The sequence below is a fragment of the Rhodamnia argentea genome, chromosome 5 (assembly GCF_020921035.1).
Source record: "Rhodamnia argentea isolate NSW1041297 chromosome 5, ASM2092103v1, whole genome shotgun sequence".
In the NCBI taxonomy this organism is placed as follows: Eukaryota; Viridiplantae; Streptophyta; class Magnoliopsida; order Myrtales; family Myrtaceae; genus Rhodamnia; species Rhodamnia argentea.
The window spans coordinates 13,969,638-13,994,654 of NC_063154.1; the positions used below are offsets into that span (position 1 = coordinate 13,969,638).

The following is a 25,017-nucleotide window of genomic DNA, read 5'->3' on the forward strand; positions in this document are numbered from 1 at the left end:
TCATTCCATTTTGCATTCTATGTATTCGTAGTCCTGATGGACGACTTTTTGGCAGCTTCCGATCATAAGGACCTTGCTAATTTGGCATCAGGTCAAGGCTCTCCGGCTGCGGATGTCTGAGTGAAGTGGTATCATGCCGAGAGGACGATAGTGAGGACTATCATGCTTGGTTTGGAAGAATGTAAGACACCATCGAGTGTCCCATCATTGGTTGAACAACCATATTCTCATCACATTTAGGGATTGAGCTTTTGTAATTGCACATTACATGTTAAGTAGATAGGAGGATGATTGAATTTCTTAAGATGATACTTGTTGTCCTTTAGATCGAAGTGAAAGATTTGCAAATTTGATTCTTCTATGTCCGTCAATGCGGTTGTCAAACAAATTTATGATGTTTAGGCTTTTCTGCTGTCAATCGGATATCTAGTATCCTGAAAACGGCATGATGCTTCGGGACAATCCCAAAGGCGAAAAGCGTAGAAGTGTGTTAGATTGCGTGACTCATATTGCTGAAATTCTGCGAGATCCATTTGAGGTTTTCAACTTGATATTTTGACAGAATCCATGAACCTTTCAGGACATGATATTTACATCATTGGGTTTGCAAATAGCCCAACTAAATGAGATAATCTAAGAAGGATCGTCGCCGGTTGTCATTTCCTAAGCATGTTCTGTCCATGAAAGTTTGGAGATACACTTGATACAGACTGAAGGTGCTTCCAAGGCCAAAAACAACTGCGATTTTTTTCGCTATGCTGGAGAAAATATTATTCCTTTTGTGCCTCCTCCACACCATGAAGAAGAACAAATTCAGTAGTCGGAACATAATCCAGTTTCTTTATTCCACTAGCCAATCGGTCCAGTTCATGATAGATCTTGTGAGCTACATTTCCCATAGTATATGCTAGCAAAATATAAGCAGCAGAACCGTCCGGTTCCAGCCAAAAAAAATCATGAACTTGGCAAGCTCCAAGAAATGTACGCCAGATCAGAGTGTTGTCCCCGAAACACAATGAAATTATAATGTGTATCAGGTGAGGAGGTCACCATTAACTTATAATATGTATCAGGTGAGCAGGTTATCATTAATTTATGGGCGACGGAAACATATTATTCTCATCGCAATGAAATAATACTTTCACGTCCAATTTTGTCATTTTAACATACAATATGCTACCACACCTCATGAAAGAAACCAAAGACATCTTAACATGTAAGAACTCATCCACACAAGTTGGATTATCACCACGTTTCATCACCCCACCATGGCTTGCAAAACAAACCAAGTCAAGAGTACCATCTAACCAAAAAAAAAAAAAAGTCAAGAGTACTAAGTAGATTAACCCAACTTACCTTTAGGATTTTCACTTATCTCGAACAAAACTTGAAAAACCGAAAGCTTTAACCAACTTCAAAGATAAACAAGCAAGAACAAATTTAACAACCTCACCCCCGTAACAAAACTTCTTTAAGAAAAGAGAATAGAATCCACCAAATCACCTTGTAACTCTTGGATGATAGAACCTTGGCTTTGCGATTCAATGATTGCAAAGTGAGAATAGGAGATGGAAGTTTCTTTGAAGTTTGAAGATGTGAAAAAAAGTTATGGCAGGCGTAAGGTTGCATGCAAATTAGAGGTAATATGTGGCATATTTACAAAGCTCCATCTAATACATGGCCAAGTGAAATGAATTCAAGACATAAGAGTGGATGACTCGTGTTAGAGGTGGTCATGATTTAGTCTTAGGTGTAAAGAATATATAAGTGCTTAAAGTTATAAAAGACATGTGGCTTACATGGAAAATAGTTGAAGGGGATAATTTTGAGAGACAAAAACTCATCTCCCTCCTCCAAGTAGTGAATAAACAATCATTAGCATTAATTAACTTCGTTTAAAATCGATAATATAATGTGTGAAACCTATCAATTAAAGGAAGCCCAAAGGCTCATCCCAAAGTAATTTTCTTGTCAAGTCACCAAGATATTTCAAAAAAATTAATATGTGAATAAGAAAATCGGTGTCCACTCTAAATACTGACAAGTCCAAAAAATACTTGAAACCCACTAAAATTGTGAACAATATCAAAGGCTAAGAAAATCTCAATTTAGTAAATTTAAACTTGAAAATGGCCAAATAAGTAATTCGGAACATCTTAGCCATTTTCCACAATTATTGTGACGTTAAATTAATTAACGTCATCCTACACCATCACTATAGACATCAACATCTATCAATACAATTCTAGTGCATCGGACTTCAGGCGATTACTGTCGTGGAAAATTGTCCTACACTTTTTTGCATTTCACAAAATTAACAAGTAAAATGCAATCCAAAATTCCAAAATAAATAATGCTTTAACTTTATATCCCAAGTGTCTTTATCGAACATAAAAAATGCAGCATGCCACATATTCGCTCTCCACTTTCATCTAGTAGTTGCTATGAATAAATTGTGTTCTTACAAAAATAATGCTTGAACAATCCTTGGGTAGCAACTTCACCTTGGCCTCCGATGCCATGCTTGACCACCTTGGCCACAAAAGAGTCTGATAGCTTCCTCATTCTTCAGATTGCACGTATCCTATGATTATAGCTGTCGAAGACCTCATGTTATGATCTTGCATCCGATCAAACAGATTTCTCGAATCATGTAGGAGCCTATTGAGAAAACCTTCTTTAAGAAATTTTGATGTTGACGAAACTATCATTATTCTTACTAAATTTGGCAATTACTTTCAGTATTTTATCTTAGTTGATACACATGAATGAAGAAGCTTATATTGATCTTAATTGGTGTTAAGACTCAAGACAAGATTATCGAATATTTGCTTCTGAAGGAGTTGAATTATTTTATCTAGGTTTTGTGGAGTATCACTTATTTAGATTCAATTAAACCTTTGAATAAGAATTATTTGTGTTGACACTTGATTTTTAATCAGTTTATTTTTAGAAAATTATTAGAAAATCCATAAAAAGTGAAAAACAAATACAAAATCAACTTTCGGAACCTTGGCCAAGCCTAAGGAACCATTTTGAACAATTTTTTTTTATATTTTTTGCATCTTTGATATTTTTCGAAAATAGAAAAATACTTGAAAAATCGGGAAAAATAGCATTTGAGGCCGCAAAAATTCACAAAAATAGTTTATGTTGTTCTTTTAATTCCCTTTTCATTTGGCATCTTAAAGTTTGCAAAATTTAATTTGGAACTATATGTCTCTTCATTGACCATAGTCCTGAATTGGCCTAGAAATTACATTTTAAATCATTTTAGCCAAACTTTTCTACTTTTTAGAGTCATGACATTTGTCTTTTAATACCTTGCATTTCATTTTGGCCCAAAAGTTTAAATAATTGCACGATTTGGACTAAAAGGACTTAAATGCACAAATATTTTTCAGTTTAGTCCATGGGTTTCACCTAAATTGGAATTAAAGAAAATTTAGTGATCAACATACTAAAGCAGGACCACTAACCCTAGTTTTCAACCTCCAGAATCGATTGATGTGGGTGGCTTGAATCGATTTGGCCATTTATGGTTTGAATTAATCAATTTTCATTCTTGGGTCAAATCGAGAATTTGGGGCTTTTGCATAATTCATAGCATATTTTCCACAAAAATCATATTTTCTAATGAAATCCACACCCCTAAGTTCAATTTTGTGGTTTAATTTGATAAATTCTATAGTTGAGAGGGTCAATTTAAGGATTTTTGGTCTATCGAGTCTGCCACCTCAACCCAAATCTGAACCAGTAGCCCGGGCGAGCACCTCCTCCTTCCCCTGCCATTCCCCTGCCATTTCAAACATTTGCAATTCAAATTTTGATCACAAAATTGAGGATCACTTCATTAACAATCGGAGGGGTAATGGGAGGGGTTTTATTCACCACTCTCTTCCGCTTTGATTGGGATCACCCTTGCCGCTTGGGGCCACTAGAGTAGGGCTAGGCAGCTCGGTCGGTGTTGTGGAGGTACAAAAGTCACCCAAGCACTAACTGATCAAGTTGGGCGTCAATTTATGCACGCCGCAGGCTCTAATGGAGTTGGACAGAATCCTCAACCTTCCCGGCACCGTTTGGACACAAACTCATGTGCGAACCGAGTCGACGATACCCCCTATCCGCGCGCAAACTTGTTTGAATTGGATAAGTATCAATTCACCCGTTTTTTGGATAGGAGGACGTTCATTCCGCTCGTAGATGACAACAAAATAGAGAGAGAAAGTGAGAGAGAAACTCTCTGTACCACCATTGACAAAGCTCCAGGCCAAAGCTTCTCATATTCAGCCCCGACAATCCAAAGCAAATCAAGACCCTAGACCACTTCCGGAAGCTTGCTCAAACTCCGAGGAAGCGATCACCACCAGTTTGGCAGCTGAACTCTCCCTAAAACAATAAGTCTCGCTCTCGAGCTTCTCAATGTGCTCACATGGCGGAGCTCATCTCTGACCATGATTTGTGAAATTAGTTGAGGCGTTTACTCCTCAAGCTCATCTAAGCATGATCGCATCTCATTTTTGCATTGATGTCGTATGAAAACCCCGAGCCGAGACTTCCTCCATAACTAGAATTATCACAACTTGGCCAGCAAAATCTGGCAAACTAGAGCTCGATCAAAGCTTCGGGTAATTCTTCTAAACTCATTGTGATGCTATCCTGTGAATGAATCGCATAGATATGCTCTAGTTTGCTAGAATAGAATTGCCATAGTCGTATTGGTTCGAGCTTGACTACTCGTGCTCTAGTCAATGAATAGGTCTAGATTTTGGATATGTTGTTTTCGAGAGTGAGACGAGTTGATTGTGCCCAGTTTCAATCAATTTAGTCCAGGTTTAGCTATCGATCGGTGCCGGGAATCTCTCGGCCATCCGTTCGTCGTCTTTGCGAAGAATATGATGTCCAGTCAACCAAGGTTGACTCAATCAATGGCTGAGGTGGCGCCGACATGGCGCTACGTAGCTTGACATGTGGCAGTCATGTCAACCAAGTACAATATCTGAAAATAATTTTCGTTAATAAAAATAAAACCTAGATTAGACGATTGGTATTAGCCCACATGTCGCGATCTGAAAATTTTTCAAAAATAAAAATCATTTTTCATTTTATAAAACCATTCTCATAATTAAAAATATATATTGGATTGAACGGTCGAAAATTAGTCTTGCCGTGTGATCGTGGTCGTAGAATCCAGTATGCGGATCAAACGGTCGAGAGTTAGTCTTCTTGTTTGATCTCGACCATTGGTTCTAGTAATCGGATCTTACGAAGAAGATGATAGTCTCCATTCAATCTGGGCCATAGGTTTTAGTAATCGGATCCATGGATGGTGGTTTAGCCACCTGGGCAAACTTGAACCGTAGGATTAGTAAATAGAAAAAAAAATCCTCATAAATTCTAAAAAAAAATCAGAAAAATTAGAAAAGAAATAAAAAAATCCAAAAACGGCACCGTTTAGGCCAACATGGGATCAATAGGATCTAGGTCAGATATCCCGTATTCGTGGGTTGGATCAACCCGGTCCAAAAAATATTAAAAAAATCATAAAAAAATAAAAAAAAATCAATAAAAATTCATAAAAAAATTAGAAAAATAAAACAAATTCAGAAAAATTCCTAAAAATCACGAAAAATGGAAAATAGGCACGTTCAACTGGCTTGACCCAATTTTTTCAATTTTGTATTCCCGGGCCTTCCCAAATGACCGTTTTACCCATCTGGACACTTCGTCCGAAATTTTTCTAGAACACCTTTGAAATTAAATAGACCATTCTAAGCCTTCAGGGCTCTACTAGGCATAATATGTGGCCAATTAATTGATGATTTGACTCGTTTTATCTGCATGTTATTGATTTCTTGATATACGCACTTTCTATTATTGAATCTGATTGATAGCATAGATGATTCTTATTTGTATGACACCCTTTATATCATTAGAACCTACCTTACCTTTCGATGCATCAGCATGGAAATCTTAGGTTAGAAATTCACTAAACTTAGGTATCAAAAAGGCGTCGATGACAATCTCAACGTAACTAAGTCCCCGAATCCATTTCTTAGATTTTTACAGGGTCGAACAAACTCTCCCGACCGCTCGATAAGGTTTCCAATCATATCTTCAAAAAAATGATTTGTAGCAACTCCGTTGGCATGCACAATACGCACATGTCACTCACAACCATGGGTCCGATCTCGCATTGCGAAAGGGATCAACCCTTGTTTTCATAAAAATGACCTCGCTATCGTGACTTGAGTAATGGGCCTTGGGAGGGGCCTACATCCGAAATACATCCATCATGAGTTGAACTACGACGACCCATTAACCCCTTTGAAAACCCTAAAAATTTCGACAGAGTCGCAACAATATGCTAGCATCAAGAAGGACTTTAATGAGTTTAAATTTAGTGTTCAAACTCTAGAGACGCCTCTCGGTCCTAAAGGCTATGCAAGACCAGCGATTTATCAAATCCAGATTTTATAAAAAGATCCATGTATGACGAATTTCAATATGGCTAAGAATTTCTCTTATGGAAGTTTGTAATCTTCAATTTATGAGATAATTCTACAACGGATAGTATAATATCTTCGATTGGAAATTACCCTCTAAGAGACAACACAGCTTCCATATTTGAAGGACTGCACTTATGGAAACCAAATATTGAGTTGTATGGGCGATCGAATTGAGGAATTCATATTCAACACCAACGATCATCAAGTCTCCCAAAATACTATATCATTCAATCAAGATTGATGTAAGAGCAATCCTTGGAAGACCTATCCAACGACTAGTTTGGAGGTAAAGAAGTATAAAAGGAGATCCATAGTATCGCTACGGGTGGCGGATCAGAATCATCAACTTCAAAGCGCTAGAGTGTACAGAATCTATATACTTTCCTCGTGATCTATATACTAAAATCCTTCAGAGGTTATGTAAGAGTGCGAAAGTGCTATCACTTGTAACCTTCATTGATTCATCTAGTGAAATCCAGCATATCGATTGTCAGCGTGAGAGAGTGTATGTAGGCTAGATCTAAGCCGAACCATCATAATCAACTTGTGCAAATTTCTCTATCTCTAAACTCCTCTGACTATGATTGATAAAATTTTGCATACTCGTGTTCCAATCACATATTGCATATCTTCGGATTGTGAGTTTGTGATTAATTTGACTTGATTCTTTTAATTTCGTGATTTCAAGACAAATTTGTTTAAAATCACCTATCCACCCTCTCTAAGTGATATTACAAGATACAATGATCGGTATCAAAGCCTGGTGCTCCTTATTACGAGGTGTTTTATTTCTCATTTAACGATTTGTCATTTCTAGCAACAATTCTTCAGGACAAATAATGCATAGCTCACAAGAAGCTTCCTTATTTCGATGGAAAGGATTACAATGTTTGGTGCAATAAGATGAAGTGGTTTTTCAAGGCATCGGATAATCTGATGTGGGATGTCGTGACTAAAGGAGTAAGTTCAACCATTACTCCAATTTCAACTTCTGGAAATAAGAATAATACTCCTACATCTACCCTCTACCCCGTCAGATACTGAACGCTCAAAAAGAGAAGGACTTGAGTATAAAATCTTATAGTAGAAGTTTTTCCGAATCTGCCACGAACTTCCATATCCATCAATAATTAATTAATAACAAAACACCACCATAAGCATTGATCTAATCTTGTTCATCAAATTTATAGACTTCTAACATATAAGTGTGAGATTTTGAGACATCATTATCGGCTATTCTAAAAGTTTAAGCTATTTGCTGAAGACGTTGCTTAATGTTAAATAATTCTATCAATAAATACATTTGTCAATAAAAAACGTTTTATCTTTTCTTGTTCCTCTTATTCCTAATGTAGGAGTTGTCACCTATCTAATCTGTTTCCCGATATAAAACTGCCGGGCAGAACTGTTGCTGGGGTAGAACTGAGAAGTTTTGAAAGCTAAGGGTTGAACTGAAATACTTCAAAGTTCGGGGAGCAATGGGAAAAAACGGTTGACGTCGTTAAAAAGAGGCGGTGACAGTTGAGCAAAATGCAAGTCCCATCTTCAAACTCCGCAAACGAAAATCAACTTTCGGTTACTCTCAGTCATTAGTCACTTCGTCTTCTTCGGGTCTTCTCTCTGTGTCCCATATTTTTGCTGCAAGTTCTTTTTGTTCTATTCCATTGCAGAAAGTGGTTTTCACAGTAGAATCATGGCGGCTCCGGAACCAAACGCTGGGAATATTGACGATGAGATTGACAAGGTGAGGCACCAGTTTTCTTATATTTCAAATCAATCTCTCACACTGCATTCATTAAGATTGCCGAGTTTCTTCGAATCAAAAGGGTCTCTAATCGCATCGCATTGCATGATCTTTTTCCGTAGGTCAAAAATTTGATAGGGAGGTGCATTCAGCTGTACATGAACCGTCACGAAACAGCCCATTCTTTAGAAGTTCACTTCGGGATCGACCCCCATTTCACACGTCTTAGTAAGAGATCATCTTTTTTGGTCTGATGAGTAATGCTGAGAACTAGCCCGGTTTGAGTATTCCGAATGATTCGGTCCCATTTACCCGCCGCCATCTCTTATATGCGTTATATTTTGATACGGAGCTTCTGAACTTGTCCTTCGAATTCCAGCTTGGGACAAATTGCAAGAAGGTAATCCGGAGTTTTTCCAAAATTACTACACAAGGCTAGTGTTGATAAAACAGATCAAGAGGTTCAACAAATTGCTCGAGCAACAGCATCGAGCCATGAATATTCCTCTGGTACCTGGTAAGGCTCTCATAGTATAGAACTTCTTCGGTTGAAATGAATAGCTTCTGTCCTTCATAGCATATGGTATCATGTATGCACTCAAGCAAAAGCTAGTTGTACCCGCAAGATGACTGTAGAAACTGGGGTCTTGTTTATGATTGTTTTGTTCTTGACGACGTTTAGTGCAGACATTGAAGTCCAGCCTATGAATTTTGAACACTTCGTTATGCGAGGTTTTAATTGTTCTTGCCCTCCTTTCATGGTGCAGTGGAGCAACAAATGTCAATGGGATTGGCAGAGAGAGCTCCACAGGCTGACTCTCCAGGGAGCATAACGAACAATGAGAATGAGTAAGAAACTCAAATCTTGCCACGTTTCTGGATCTCTTTTCTTCCGAGACAATTTTTTTGTGGTGCATCATCTACGATTTCTTTGAATTTTTTCTCCAACTGCATCTGACAATCTGGTGATTAGCTTAACTATTCATCTCAATCTGAAAGCTTTTTTTACCTACTTGATAGGATTCATAACTCAAATTACCTGCTTGTGCAAATTATTTAACTTTGCAAGTTAAATACATGCGTCTTTCGGGCTGCAAGTGACTTTGTTAGCTTATGGCCTGAGGCATGGGTTAATTTCATTTGCCTCCGTCAAATCTTTTATGTTTAGATGAAACGTAACTGCTTTTGCCGATAAAACACGTCGGTAGAAACAGCATGACAGTCAAGGTGTGCATTCTAGTTGTGAGGCTAACTAGTGCTCCCGCTTGTGGCTGAAAAATGAGCAGAGCTCAATCTGGTCCGAATCCTGTTGGCCCTATCGGATCAGAAGAGGTGGTGGGGACTGATCCAAATCTCGTGCCTGGCGGTAGTCTTGCTCAGTCTCCATTGGAAGGACAAGGAATGAAAACAAATGCTACGTTGGATGCTGCACTTACGCAGATTTCGCATGTCCCGAGCCTTATCACTGGTGGCAACCACGCTGCAAACTTCAGGGGACATGCTCAACCATCATCTTCAGTGGCTGGAAGCTCGAGCCACTTGGGTTCAAAACCTGAAGGTATTCATATGATGTGACAAAAGCTAGTAATACGAAATTAATCTATGTATCAATCAGTACCTCTCCTAGCACGTACAGACGCAGTTTGCCATTTACAGATTTGAGACATTCCCAAGTTAGCTTTCGGAAGAGATTTCATTCCATCTTGCGTTCTTTGTATTCCTAGTCCCGATGAACGATCTTTTGGCAGCTTCTGATCAGAAGGACCTTGCTAATTTGGCATCAGGTCAAGGCTCTCCGTCTGCGGATCTCTGAGGGAAGTGGTATCATGCCGAAGGGCACTATAGCGAGGACTATGATGCTTGTTTGGAAGAATGTAAGACACCATCTTGTGTCTCATCATTGGTTAAGCAAAAATATTCTCATCACATTTAGGGATTGAGCTCTTGTAGTTGTACATCACATTTGACGCTCTGCTATGATGTGCAAACTTGGGACCTGTTAAGTAGAGAGGAGGATGATTGAATCTCTTAAGCTGATACACTTCTTGTCCTTTAGATCAAAGTGAAAGATTTGCCAATTTGATTGTCTATGTCCGTAGATGCGGTAGTTGAACAAATTTATGATGCTTGGACTCGTAAGTAATATAGCTTCATGGGAATAGTGTGTTTGGACTCGCCGAGATGAAGATATCCGCAAGATAAATGAACTTAACCTAAGGCTAAAAGCGTGATTGTTTTGCGGGATCCATCTGAGGTGTTCAACTTGGTATTTTCACAGTAGGAGTACCAAATACATAAACTTTTCAGGGCAAAGGTCTGAACAGAGTTTCGTGCACACAACTAAATGAGATAATTTTTTAGAACGTCGTTGCCGGTTATCATTTCGTGAGCATGTTCTCCAGGGAGACGGAGACAGTTTCAATAGTTTGGGAGCTATCGGTGCCGAATTTTAATTTGCTTCAAAAAAGGAAAACACTTGAATATTGGACACTACCAAAATTCACTGGCGGTGCTTCTTGAAAAACACATTGTTCAACATGGATATGCAAACCCTCGCTCTCGCAGATTATTTATTTTGATTTGACTTGATTATAATTAGGGATTTGACTTGATTTACTTATATCAATTTGCGATTATATTCTTTAGATAAAACCCACGTTGTACTATAAATAGGGTACTCATACAATATAATTTTAAAAAGAAAGTAATGCAAAAGAGCCTATTCCCTAAATTTCTCTCTTCACCTGCATTTTCTTTCATCGTATCAGACCGAGGTTCTTCTAGCCTAGTTTCCATAGACAATTCCTAAAATTGCCTATGTTGTTCTTTTTTCTAAATTGTTGTTGCGGTCCCTTTTACGCAAAACAAAGTCAACAAGTCAGTAGGAATTCATGGAGCAAAATCAAAACACAGGTACGCGCGAACAGAGAAATCAAGCGCATGAAGAAGTAATTTGCCCACCTGAGTTTGGGATCCAGTCAGCAAGCCAGGGTTATCTATCTTCAATCCAACTTGATGGATCAACCCAGCCTTATGTCCAAGTCACTAATCTAGCCCAATGGCCGACATTCTAGTGGATTCCTTGGCCTAGTCGGTGGGCGGGTGGATCTAGCCAACCGTGGGCTTCGATCCATGCTTCCAGAGAAGAAGCAAATCCAAGTTATTTTGATAGATCCGGGCCAACACCCTTCCGGCCTCAAATTGCTCCACCGGGTCGGGGAGTAAATCCTTACCCGGTTTATGGACTCGGCAAACCTTGCTTTGCTCCGTGGGCCATACCGGGAAATGGGAGCCGTCTTGAATCTGGTGATGCCTTCTACACGTCACCAACCGATGGCCCCGAGCTTCGATTTATCGCCTTGCCACTTGCCGGAGTAGAAAACTATTTGGCCTAGGCGCACGACTTTCGGCGAACGCTCATTACGAAGGACAAGGATGGGTTCGTACATGGAATAGTCCCCGTCCTAACCAATAAGCGGCTGTAGCATCACCACCACAAGTGTAGTCAGCTCGGCCTTGCCTAGATTTGGAATTGTCTTAGTCCTAAAGTGGCGGCGGGTCTCCCTCCGACTAACAACCCAAAATCATTGTGGGAAACGATCAATGAAATATATGGGAAGCTTGACCGCATCAAAATTTTCGCCCTAACACAGGCATTGTCCGAATTTAAGCAAGGGGACCTCTCGGCCGTTGCCTGCTTCGACCGGTTATTTGCCTTGTGGCACGAACTTGACGTGACCACGGTAAAGCTCGAAGGACTGGATTATACACTTCAATAGTACAGAAAAATCAAGGAAGAAGAGAAGGTAACTCGTTTCTTACGTACCTTGAATGACAACTTTATAAGGTTCTGATCACGGATCCTCGCCATGGATCTCCTTCAATCCCTTGGCTGGATCTACCAGCTCGATGTTCAAGAAGAGAGCCAGCGACTAGCAGGGTTAGGACACACCAAAACGACCGATAGCATGGCATTTGCCACTCCAGCGGGACCATCGCAACAAGCACCCGCCGCTCTCGAGCCGCCATGTCTAGAACTACTGCCGCTCAACTCTCCATTTCGATTTGCTCGAGTTAATGGGTCGAATCGGGCTTCAATATTTCTTTGGACGAGCTGGGTGACTCGACTTCAGCTCCTGTTTACAAGGTTGGAGGGTCAAATCCAATGGACAAGTTCAACATGGGCAGCTCCAATATAGGTGCACCGAAGGTAGGAGGCTCAATTCAAGCAAGATTAATTCGTTTGTCCCATCCAAGGGTAATCATAAGGGAAAATCAAAATTATATTGTGAGTACAACAAACTCCCTCATCATACCATGGACACATGCTAAAAGTTGCATGGGAAACCCGGAGACAAAGGCAAAAGAGTCCATCGCCCTTCAGGTGACTGGGGGCCATCATCCGACACGGGATCAATACTAACAAATTCTAAAAGCATTGAAGCAATTAAACTCGTCCGACAAAAATGTTGGACTCTTAGGTACTTCATATTGCCTTAATACTATTTCTCATGATGCATGGATTATTGATTCAGTTGTCGGTGATCACATTATTTGTAGTGAGAGTTTCTTATTTCAATGTCTATATTAATCTTAATTCCCCAATATCCGTGCGGCTTCCATATGGAACACCATACCTATCATGAAAGTAGGAAAGTTACACTCAGCCCTACCATCACACTCCATAATGTCCTTTATCCTTAGTTTCAATTCAATCTCATATAAGTTTCCAAGGCTTGGGAACAAAATTATTGTCGTATTCTTTTCAATACGGATACTTGCTTATTTCAGGCCCTTTCGATTGGCAAATTGATGGGCTTGGGTAAACTCTTTGAATGGCTCTATTTTTGGACCAAATTTCCGGAAGATCTTGATTTATCTTGTTTTTCATTCCATAACGCATCATTATGCAATGCGTGTACCGATGATAATGTTATTTTATCACAACGGTCAATCTGCCATTTTTTCCTATCGCTCCGGTGATATTTGTCCTCTTGCCAAACAAACACGAGCTCCTTTTCCTTGTAGTTTATCTCGAGCTTCGGATATTCTTTCTCTCATTCATGTAGATATATGGGGTCCTTATCATACCCCTCATCGCGATGGCTCTAGATATTTCCTCACCATTGTGGGCGATCATTCTCGTGCCACGTGGGTATTCCTTATGCAAACCAAAGGTGAAGCTCTCTTTCATTTAAAAGCCTTTATTACATTGTCTCAAAATTAGTTTGGCAAATCTATTCATTGCATTCGAACAGACAATGGAAAAGTATTCTTTAATAAAGAATGTCAATCCTTTCATATTTCTCATGACACATTACATGAAAGTACATGCACTTATACACCTCAACAACTTGGGATTGTTGAACGAAAACAACGTCACCTTCGTAAAGTCACACGAGTTCTTGTATTCCAAGCTGCCATCCCTATAACTTTTTGGGGAGATTGTGTGATCATTGTTGCATACTAGATCAATCGCATGCCCATGAGAATTCTCGGCGGCCGAACCCCTTTTGAGCTCTTATTCGGTAAGAAGCCTCAAATTGATCACTTAAGAGTATTTAGATCCTTATGTTATGCTCCCATATTAGGACCTCATGATAAAATGGGTCCTCGAGCCTAGCACTATACATTTATGGGGTATCTCACCCTTCATAATGCAGATCAAGTCTTTGAACCCTCGACTAGGGAATTCTTTATCAGCGGGTATGTCATTTTTCGTGAAGATGTTTTCCCCTTCAAGGATGCCTCTTTGGCCTCGAATTCTCTTCCTGAAAATGACTCTCGACGGTTCTTACATGAGGATGACTTACCTTCTCCATCATATGTGTTGATTCCAACCTCTTCTCATCTGATTCCTCTCGATACTCTAAGGAACATACATCCCGAATCCCATGCGGCAGCTGAGACGGTTCCTATTGTTGCCGACTTACCATAATCTCCGGAACAAGACTTATCTTCTCATGTGACTCCTCCAGTAGCTCCTCGATGTTCTAGGCATGTCTCTCGACCACTTGCTTGGATTAGATATTCTATAAGTGGTTCAATTTAATCATCAAGCACACTATATCCCGTCTCTTCTTACATCTCTTTTGGTCTACTGTTTCCCCAACACATGCATGAGTCATGTTTATGAATAGACAGAACCCGCATGCTATGATGAAGCTACTCGGGATCTTAGATGGCATAAGGCCATGGAAGAAAAAATCCAGGCTTTGACTGATAATCATACTTGGGACATTGTTCCCTTGCTAGCACATCGGCGACCCATTAGATGCAAATGGGTCTACAAAATTAAATACGGGGCTGATGGAATAGTTCAACATTATGAGGCTCGGTTAATGGCCAAAGAATTCAAAGAACATAATGGTTAGACTACCACGAGACCTTCTCTCCGGTTCCCAAGGAGGTAACTATTCGAGCATTCTTATCCGTGGTTGCTTTCCAAAATTGGGATCTTCACCAAATGGACGTAAAAAACGCTTTACTTCACGAAGATGTCTATGTTCTCAACCATAGGATTTATATACAAGATTATGTCTTATTTGTATTTTAATTTCCATCCAAAAAGGGAAAGAAATATTTTTGACATATCACGTTTTCTACAAGTGTATGCTATATTTTTTTTTCAATCAACAATATTTTTCTCAATTAATGATGACTTATTAAAATGTTCTATCTTTCTCAAACAAAGTGTTTTATTTGCCAATTGTGATTCTTTGAAATGGACTAAATTAAACTAGTCCAGTGCATCAAATTATGCTTGAACTATCAAGCTTGAGTGTCCTGGCAATATTTGAGGATGCGTTCTAGAGAGGTACTTGTCTGTGTTTGTTTCGTTTATTTTTTGTATGGGAGATTATTTTTTTGCAAGTCGGTTCATAATAGATAAGAATAATAAAAAGAAAGTTATAATTGTGGGAATTATATATATTTCAAAAAATCGATAAATAGTACATTAGTTTACTTATAGGCTTTAATGGAGAGCTATTTAAGGCCATAAGATAAACATAATATCAAATATAATAAATCGAGGATATGAACTATCGGGAGACATATGCATAATCGTGAAAGATATGGAAAATCAAGCAAAAGCCAGGATGGTGGGTGTGATGGCTCCAAGCTTCGGTTGACGAGTTTGGTAGTGGTGCTGCTCTAGTGCACAAGGGTTATCTCAATTATCTATAACATATAAAAATTATCATAGAGAAATTCCTAATCATCTCTAACATTCAGCTCAATTTTGAAATCAAATAGTGCCACGAAAACTTGTTTATCCATGCAACCAAACGACTATCTAAAGAAAAGAGGTGGACCACTAATCAAGGTAATAAGATAAATATAATACTACATATAATCAATCGAATAAATATCCTAATACCACTAACAATACTCTTGCATGTCTTTTGTATTTCATATAATGTTCTCTTCTTCCTCTTCTTCCAGCTTTCAAGAGTCAACGAACCGATAAGGGAGCCTCACTTTTGTTGAGGCTAACAATACAATCTAAAGGGGGATGAACAGGTTGTTTGAGAACTTTGAAAAACATATGCAGAGTAAAGCAAGTTCAATTTCAAGCACCGGGCCAAACATCTGCAGAGACATTACGGAGATCATATTAGCAGATGTTTGAAATATCGTAAGAACATTGTATGCCGAAGTGTGTAGAGAATACGAGAAAAATAGTATGTTATATTAAAAAGATGTGGTGAACAGATATTTGTCAAAACAATATCTGAACATGTGCAAGATTGAGTAAAAGATCAAGTAAAATGCAAGCACATAAAATATATAGTGGTTCGACTTTATCCCCAAGTCTACGTCCATTCTCAAGACTAACAGCCATAACTTGGGCTGGAATCCATAACAAAATCCTCAAGACAAGTTACAAACATCAAGTATCGCCTTTTCAATAAATCACACTATCGGGACTCACGTTTTGCTGTCACTATTATACACTTGATCTTGCACACGATCACAATACATAAAGATTGCAAGAGAAAATTTTTTGGGAGAACAAATAAACGGCAAGAGAAAAGTAGCTCATAGCAAGTATGCATTTTATATTGTGCTCTCTCTAACATTTTGGCCTGGATGGTCTTCCACTAGATAGGCAACTTCATTCTTCCCGTTGGAGGGGCTTGAGAAGTCCAACTAGTCATTTGAGATTCGTTAGAACTGCTGCAGCTACTATTTCTGATACTATTATGAGATAATTGATAGTTATATTTTGCCAAAATATTTCTTCTCCTTCATTTTATTTATGTCAATTATGCATGGAAGGCCATGTTAGTAATTTATAGGTATAGACCACAATAAATCTCTTTCTTTATTGGATAGCATGTACATGATTGATAATAGATATTCCTCTAGTGATCACTTCTAAGTAGTCTCAACATAATGTCCAAATAATGGCATCAAAGTTTCTTATAATTGACATAAATTATAAAATGCAAATCTTTCTCACCCTATGATAAGATGACTTTCTGAATATGATTTAATTTCTATTTGTCTAGGATTGAGTAGTGCCACCAAAAATTTTAAACTATTATCTAAATTTCAAAATCTTTGGAAAAATTTTGTTTGAGTTTACGTGTCAACATTTATATTTTATGAAAGTTTTGCACATTTCGAGCAAAAAATTCAAAGTACATCTGTTATAAATTCAAATTAACTGAAAATTAAAAGTATATTCAGGCATGCCCTTAATTTGAGAGTTTGAATGGTGGATGTTTGGCTCGAAATCATTTTTCACCGGTCATCATTTGAAAGATATGTTTTGGATGCTAAAAATTGTCATTTGAACGGTATGTTAAATAATTGACTCGTTGTTCGAATCATCATTCAATCTCATCAATCATCAAAAAGCTCATTTAGTTGTTAATCAAGTCATGAACATTATAGGTAATTATTGTGCAAATGCATCATTTATGATCATTATACCGTGTTATAAAATTTTTTACATGTAACAGTAAAATTGAGAAAATGATGCCAGAAATGTCAAAATTTATGTACATCGCTCACTTTATTGTCAAAAATTTTTTTTGCATCACTTAAGTGCCAATTTTTTTTAAACGATTACTTAAGCGTTAACTCCAATTTGCTTGGCCGAAAATTTGACGTGACCTTTTTAATTAATATCTAAAGCCAATGTGGCAGAAAGCTAAAAGTTCAAAAGAAAAATATTAAAATATAAAAATATAAAATTAATTATATTAAATAGATAAAACAATTTGAAGATAAGCTAAAATTAAGCTAAAAATTTACAAAAAATAAAAAATAGAAAGGGCTTGCAATCGACGAGGGCTTGCACAAATCCCGCCACCGCCGCCCTATCATTTCCGATAATGGCCCCCGAGGATGGGGAATGGTTGGCGGGGCTCACCGGCGCCGTCCGAGGGCCCTCGATAACCCCCCCTCCTCTCTCTCTCTCTCTCTCTCTCTCTCTCTCTCTATCTGTAAATTTTTAGCTTATTTTTAAATTTTTTATTTCTTTTAATTTTTTAGCTTATTTTTTTGTTTGGAAGTCCACATTGACTGAAAGTTCACGTTTCCCATGTTAGATTAAAAATTTAGTTATAAATGTCACACCATCGGTTTAGCCATGAATTTCTCCAATTTGGCACTTAACTAATTGTCTTATCTCCGATTTGACACTTGAGTGAGTTGGCAAAATCTTTTGGCAAAGATGTCCTTTTGCCCAATAAAATTATGATAAGTAACCATAAATATAACAAACACAAATCATTCTTCTACGTTGTTGATGCTCTTAAGGTTATTAAAATTGCTAGGCTATTTGTAATATATGAAACTTGGAGCTATTTCTAGGTGCATAAAATGCATATTCCTTGACCCTCTCAATTAATATTTATTTTTTTTTATCAAACTTGGGGTTGGAACGAAACAAAGGAATGCTTATTTCATCAAAAATAGACCGGGAATGAAATGATTTTCTAGGGACCAAACATGCCCATAACTTGTTCATCAAATTTATAGTCTTCAAGTATATAAGTGAGATTTTGTCGGACCATTATCGGCTATTCTAAAAATTTAAGCTGTTAGCTGAAAATGTTACTTAATATTAAATAATTGTGTCAATAAATACATTTGGCAATATAAAACATTCTATCTTTTCTTATTCCTCTTATTCCTAATGTAGGAGTTGCCACCTATCTAATCTGTTTCCCGATATAACTGCCGGGCTGAAACGAAAAGTTTCGAAGTGCCGGGGCAGAACTGAAAAGTTTTGAAAGCTCAGGGTTGAACTGAAATACTTCAAAGTTCGGGGAGCAATGGGCAAAAACGGTTGGCGTCGTTAAAAAGAGGCGGTGACAGTTGAGCAAAATGCAAGTCCATCTTCGAACTCCGCAAACGAGAATCAACTTTCGGTTACTCTCAGTCATTAGTCACTTCGTCTTCTCCAGGCCTTCTCTCTCCGTCCCACATTATTGGAGCAATTTCTTTGTTCTATTGGATTGCAGAAAGTGGTTTTCACAGTAGAATCATGGCGGCCCCGGATCAAAACGCTCGGTCGACGGAAGACGACGATGTTCACAAAGAGATTGACAGGGTGAGGCACAAGTTCTCTTATATTTCGAATCAATCTCTCACACTGCATTGCATTAAGATCGCCGAGTTTCTTCGAATTAAAAGGGTCTCTAATTAAATTGCTTTGATCTTTTTCCGAAGGCCAAAGATATGATAGAGCGGTGCCTTCAGCTGTACATGAACCGTAACGAAACAGCCCATACGTTGGAAGTTCAGTTCGGAATCGACCCTCGTCTCACCCGTCTCAGTAAGAGATCAACTTTTTTGGTCTGATGAGTAATGCTGAGAACTAGTCCAATTTTAGTATCCCGAATGATTCAGTCCCGTTTACCCGCCACCGTTTCTTGTATGGGTTATATTCTGATACGGAGCTTCTAAACTTGTCCTTCGAATTCCAGCTTGGGACAAATTGGCAGAAGATAATCCTGAGTTTTTCCAAAATTACTACACAAGGCTAGTGTTGATAAAACAGATCAACAGGTTCAACGAATTGCTCGGGCAACAGCATAGAGCCATGAATATTCCTCTGGTGCCTGGTAAGGCTGTCATCGTATAGAATTCCTTCGGTTCAAATGCATAGCTTCTGTTCTTCATAGCATATGGTATCATAAAAGCAAAAGCTAGTTGTACTCGCAAGATGACTGTAGAAACCGGGTTCTTGTCGAGTTCTCTTCTAAGCGCGCCCATTTGTTTATGATTGTTTGGTTCTTGAAGACGTTTAGTGCAGACCTTGAAGTCCAGCCTATGAATTTTGAACACTTCGTTATGCGAGGTTTAATTGTTCTTGCCCTCCTTTCATGGTGCAGCAGAGCAACAAATGTCAACGGAATTGGCAGAGACAGCTAAACAGGCTGACTCTCCAGTGAGCATAACGAACAATGAGAATGAGTAAGAAATTCAAATCTTGCCATGTTTCTTGATCTCGTCTCTTCCGAGACAAATTTTTTTGTGCATCGTCTACGATTTCTTTGAATCTTTTCTCCAACTGCATCGAACAATCTGTTGATTAGCTTAACTATTCATCTCAATATGAAAGCTTCTTTTACCTACTTTATAGGATTCATAACTCAAATTACCTGCTTGTGCAAATTATTTAACTTTGCAAGTTAAATACATGCGTCGTTCGGGCTGCAAGTGACTTTATCGGATTATGGCCTGAGGCATGGCATAATTTCATTTGCCTCAGTCAAATCTTTTATGTTTAGATGAATCGTAAATGCTTTCACCGATAAAACCCGTCGGCAGAAACAACATGACAGTCAAGCTGTGCATTCTAGTTAACACTTTGATCTTCAAGTTGTGATGCTAACTAGTGCTCGCGCTTGTGGCTGAAAAATGAGCAGAGCTCAATCTGATTCGAATCCTGCCAGCTCTGTTGGATCAAAAGTGGTGGTGGGGTTTGATCTGAATCTCATGCCCAGCGATAGTCCTGCTCAGTCTCCATTGGAAGGAGAAGGAATGAAAACAAATGCTGCCTTGGACTCTGCACTTATGCAGATTTCGCAAGTCCCAAACCTTATCACCGGTGGCAGCCACACTGCAAACTTCAGGGGACCTGCCCAACCATCGTCTTCAATGGCTGGAAGCTCGAGCCACTTGGATTCTAACCCTGAAGGTATTCATTAGATGTGACAAAAGCTAGTAATACAAAATTAATCTATTTATCAATCAGTACATCTCCTAGTACGTTCAGACACAGTTTGCCATTTACAGATTTGAGACATTCCCAAGTTAGGTTTCGGAAGAGATTTCATTCCATTTTGCATTCTATGTATTCGTAGTCCTGATGGACGACTTTTTGGCAGCTTCTGATCATAAGGACCTTGCTAATTTGGCATCAGGTCAAGGCTCTCCGGCTGCGGATGTCTGAGTGAAGTGGTATCATGCCGAGAGGACGATAGTGAGGACTATCATGCTTGGTTTGGAAGAATGTAAGACACCATCTTGTGTCCCATCATTGGTTGAACAACCATATTCTCATCACATTTAGGGATTGAGCTTTTGTAATTGCACATTACATGTTAAGTAGATAGGAGGATGATTGAATTTCTTAAGATGATACTTGTTGTCCTTTAGATCGAAGTGAAAGATTTGCAAATTTGATTCTTCTATGTCTGTCGATGCGGTTGTCAAACAAATTTATGATGTTTAGGCTTTTCTGCTGTCAATCGGATATCTAGTATCCTGAAAACGGCATGATGCTTCGGGACAATCACAAAGGCGAAAAGCGTAAAAGTGTTTTAGATTCCGTGACTCATATTGCTGAAATTCTGCGAGATCCATTTGAGGTTTTCAACTTGATATTTTGACAGAATCCATGAACCTTTCAGGACATGATATTTACATCATTGGGTTTGCAAATAGCCCAACTAAATGAGATAATCTAAGAAGGATCGTCGCCGGTTGTCATTTCCTAAGCATGTTCTGTCCATGAAAGTTTGGAGATACACTTGATACAGACTGAAGGTGCTTCCAAGGCCAAAAACAACTGCGATTTTTTTCGCTATGCTGGAGAAAATATTATTCCTTTTGTGCCTCCTCCACACCATGAAGAAGAACAAATTCAGTAGTCGGAACATAATCCAGTTTCTTTATTCCACTAGCCAATCGGTCCAGTTCATGATAGATCTTGTGAGCTACATTTCCCATAGTATATGCTAGCAAAATATAAGCAGCGGAACCGTCCGGTTCCAGCCAAAAAAAATCATGAACTTGGCAAGCTCCAAGAAATGTACGCCAGATCAGAGTGTTGTCCCGGAAACACAATGAAATTATAATGTGTATCAGGTGAGGAGGTCACCATTAACTTATAATATGTATCAGGTGAGCAGGTTATCATTAATTTATGGGCGACGGAAACATATTATTCTCATCGCAATGAAATAATACTTTCACGTCCAATTTTGTCATTTTAACATACAATATGCTACCACACCTCATGAAAGAAACCAAAGACATCTTAACATGTAAGAACTCATCCACACAAGTTGGATTATCACCACGTTTCATCACCCCACTATGGCTTGCAAAACAAACCAAGTCAAGAGTACCATCTAACCAAAAAAAAAATAGTCAAGAGTACTGAGTAGATTAGCCCAACTTACCTTTAGGATTTTCACTTATCTCGAACAAAACTTGAAAAACCGAAAGCTTTAACCAACTTCAAAGATAAACAAGCATGAACAAATTTAACAACCTCACCCCCGTAACAAAACTTCTTTAAGAAAAGAGAATAGAATCCACCAAATCACCTTGTAACTCTTGGATGATAGAACCTTGGCTTTGCGATTCAAGGATTGCAAAGTGAGAATAGGAGATGGAAGTTTCTTTGAAGTTTGAAGATGTGAAAAAAAGTTATGGCAGGTGTAAGGTTGCATGCAAATTAGAGGTAATATGTGGCATATTTACAAAGCTCCATCTAATACATGGCCAAGTGAAATGAATTCAAGACATAAGAGTGGATGACTCGTGTTAGAGGTGGTCATGATTTAGTCTTAGGTGTAAAGAATATATAAGTGCTTCAAGTTATAAAAGACATGTGGCTTACATGTAAAATAGTTGAAGGGGATAATTTTGAGAGACAAAAACTCATCTCCCTCCTCCAAGTAGTGAATAAACAATCATTAGCATTAATTAACTTCGTTTAAAATCGATAATATAATGTGTGAAACCTATCAATTAAAGGCAGCCCAAAGGCTCATCCCAAAGTAATTTTTTTGTCAAGTCACCAAGGTATTTCAAAAAAATTAATATGTGAATAAGAAAATCGGTGTCCACTCTAAATACTGACAAGTCCAAAAAATACTTGAAACCCACTAAAATTGTGAACAATATCAAAGGCTAAGAAAATCTCAGTTTAGTACATTTAAACTTGAAAATGGCCAAATAAGTAATTCGGAACATCTTAGCCATTTTCCACAATTATTGTGACGTTAAATTAATTAACGTCATCCTACACCATCACTATAGACATCAACATCTATCAATACAATTCTAGTGCATCGAACTTCAGGCGATGACTGTCGTGGAAAATTGTCCTACACCATTTTGCATTTCACAAAATTAACAAGTTAAATTCAATCCAAAATTCCAAAATAAATAATGTTTTAACTTTATATCCCAAGTGTCATTATCGAACATAAAAACTGCGGGATGTCACATATTCGCTGTCCACTTTCATCTAGTAGTTACTATGAATAAATTGTGTTCTTACAAAAATAACGCTTGAACAATCCTTGGGTAGCAACTTCACCTTGGCCTCCGATGCCACACTTGACCACCTTGGCCACAAAAGAGTCTGATAGCTTCCTCATCCTTTAGATTGCATGTATCCTATGATTATAGCTGTCGAAGACCTCATGTTATGATCTTGCATCCGATCAAACACATTTCTCGAATCATGTAGGAGCCTATTGAGAAAGCCTTCTTGAAGAAATTTTGATGTTGACAAAACTATCATTATTCTTACTAAATTTGGCAATTACATTCAATATTTTATCTTAGGTGATACGCATGAATGAAGAAGCTTGTATTGATCTTAATTGGTGTTAAGACTCAAGACAAGATTATCGAATATTTGCTTCTAAATGAGTTGAATTATTTTATCTAGGTTTTGTGGAGTATCACTTATTTAGATTCAATTAAACCTTTGAATAAGAATTATTTGTGTTGACACTTGATTTTTAATCAGTTTATTTTAAGAAAATTATTAGAAAATCCATAAAAAGTGACAAAAAAAAAAATTCAACTTTCTGAACCTTGGCCAAGCCTAAGGAACCATTTTGAACAATTTTTTTTTTATATTTTTTGCATCTTTTGATATTTTTCAAAAATAGAAAAATACTTGAAAAATCAGGAAAAATAGCATTTGAGGCCGCAAAAATTCACAAAAATAGTTTATGTTGTTCTTTCAATTCCCTTTTCATTTGGGTCAAATTAAGGATTTTTGGTCTACCGAGTCCGCCACGTCAAGCCAAATCTGAACCAGCAGCCCGGGCGATCACCTCCTCCTTCCCCTGCCATTCCCACGCATTTCAAACATTTGCAATTCGAATTTTGATCACAAAATTGAGGATCACTTCATTAACAATCGGAGGGGTAATGGGAGGGGTTTTGTTCACCACTCTCTTCTGCTTTGATCGGGACCACCCTCGTCGCCTTGGGCCACCGGAGCAGGGCTGGGCAACTCGATCAATGTTGTGGAGGTACAAAAGTCACCCAAGCACTAACAGATCAAGTTGGACGTCAATTTATGCACGCTAGAGGCTCTAATGGAGTTGGGCAGAATCCTCAACCTTCCCGGCACCGTTTGGACACAAACCCATGTGCGAACTGAGTCGACGATACCCCCTATCTGTGTGCAAACTTGTTTGAATTGGATAAGTATCAATTCACGTGTTTTGTGGATAGGAGGAGGTTCATTCTGCTCGTAGGCGACAACAAAATAGAGAGAGAAAGTGAGAGAGAAAAGAGAGAAGCTCACCGTATCGCCATTGACAAAGCTCCAAGCCAAAGCTTCTCAAATTCAGCCACGACAATCCAGAGCAAATCGAGACCCTAGACCACTTCCGGAAGCTTGCTCGAACTACGAGGAAGCGATCGCCACTAGTTTGGCAGCTGAACTACCCCTAAAAAAGTAAGTCTTGCTCTCGAGCTTCTCACTGTGCTCACATGGTGGAGCTCATCTCCGACCATGATTTGTGAAATTAGTTGAGGCATTTTACTCCTCAAGCTCATCTAAGCATGATCGCATCTCATTTTTGCATTGATGTCGTATGAAAACCCCGAGCCGAGACTTCCTCCATAACTAGAATTATTGCAACTTGGCCAGCAAAATCTGGCAAACTAGAGCTCGATCAAAGCTTCGGGTAATTCTTCTAAACTCATTGTGATGCTATCCTATGAATGAATCGCATAGATATGCTCTAGTTTGCTAGAATAGAACTGCCATAGTCGTATTGGTTCGAGCTTGATTACTCGTGTTCTAGTCAATGAATAGGTCTAGATTTTGGATATGTTGTTTTCGAGAGTGAGACAATTTGATTGGGCCCGGTTTCAGTCAATTTAGTCCAGGTTTGGTTGTCGATTAGTGCTGGGAATCTCTCGGTCATTCGTTCGTCGTCTTTGCGAAGAATATGATGTCCGATCAACCAAGGTTGACTCGGTCAATGGATGAGGTGGCGCCGACGTGGCGCTACGTAGCTTGACACATGGCGG

General features: G+C 38.6%; 1 protein-coding gene and 1 long non-coding RNA gene across 2 annotated transcripts in view; one reads left to right on the forward strand and one right to left on the reverse strand.

The window, feature by feature from the left end:
- LOC115733421 overlaps nucleotides 1–19,372 on the forward strand; it is a 52,154-nt gene extending 32,782 nt beyond the window's left edge. The window contains exons 12-14 of the mRNA XM_048278984.1: nucleotides 18,735–18,823; nucleotides 18,943–19,048; nucleotides 19,200–19,372. Of these exons, the coding sequence (XP_048134941.1) occupies nucleotides 18,735–18,823; nucleotides 18,943–19,048; nucleotides 19,200–19,357 (353 nt within the window). The 3' untranslated portion in view covers nucleotides 19,358–19,372. The remainder of the gene's footprint in view (nucleotides 1–18,734; nucleotides 18,824–18,942; nucleotides 19,049–19,199) is intronic.
- LOC125315064 lies at nucleotides 189–10,604 on the reverse strand. Its single transcript, XR_007198443.1, has 3 exons — nucleotides 10,592–10,604; nucleotides 4,086–4,090; nucleotides 189–434 (listed from the first exon to the last, which is right to left on the reverse strand). It is a non-coding gene; the product is annotated as an uncharacterized LOC125315064 (long non-coding RNA).
- Nucleotides 19,373–25,017: the final 5,645 nt, after the last annotated feature.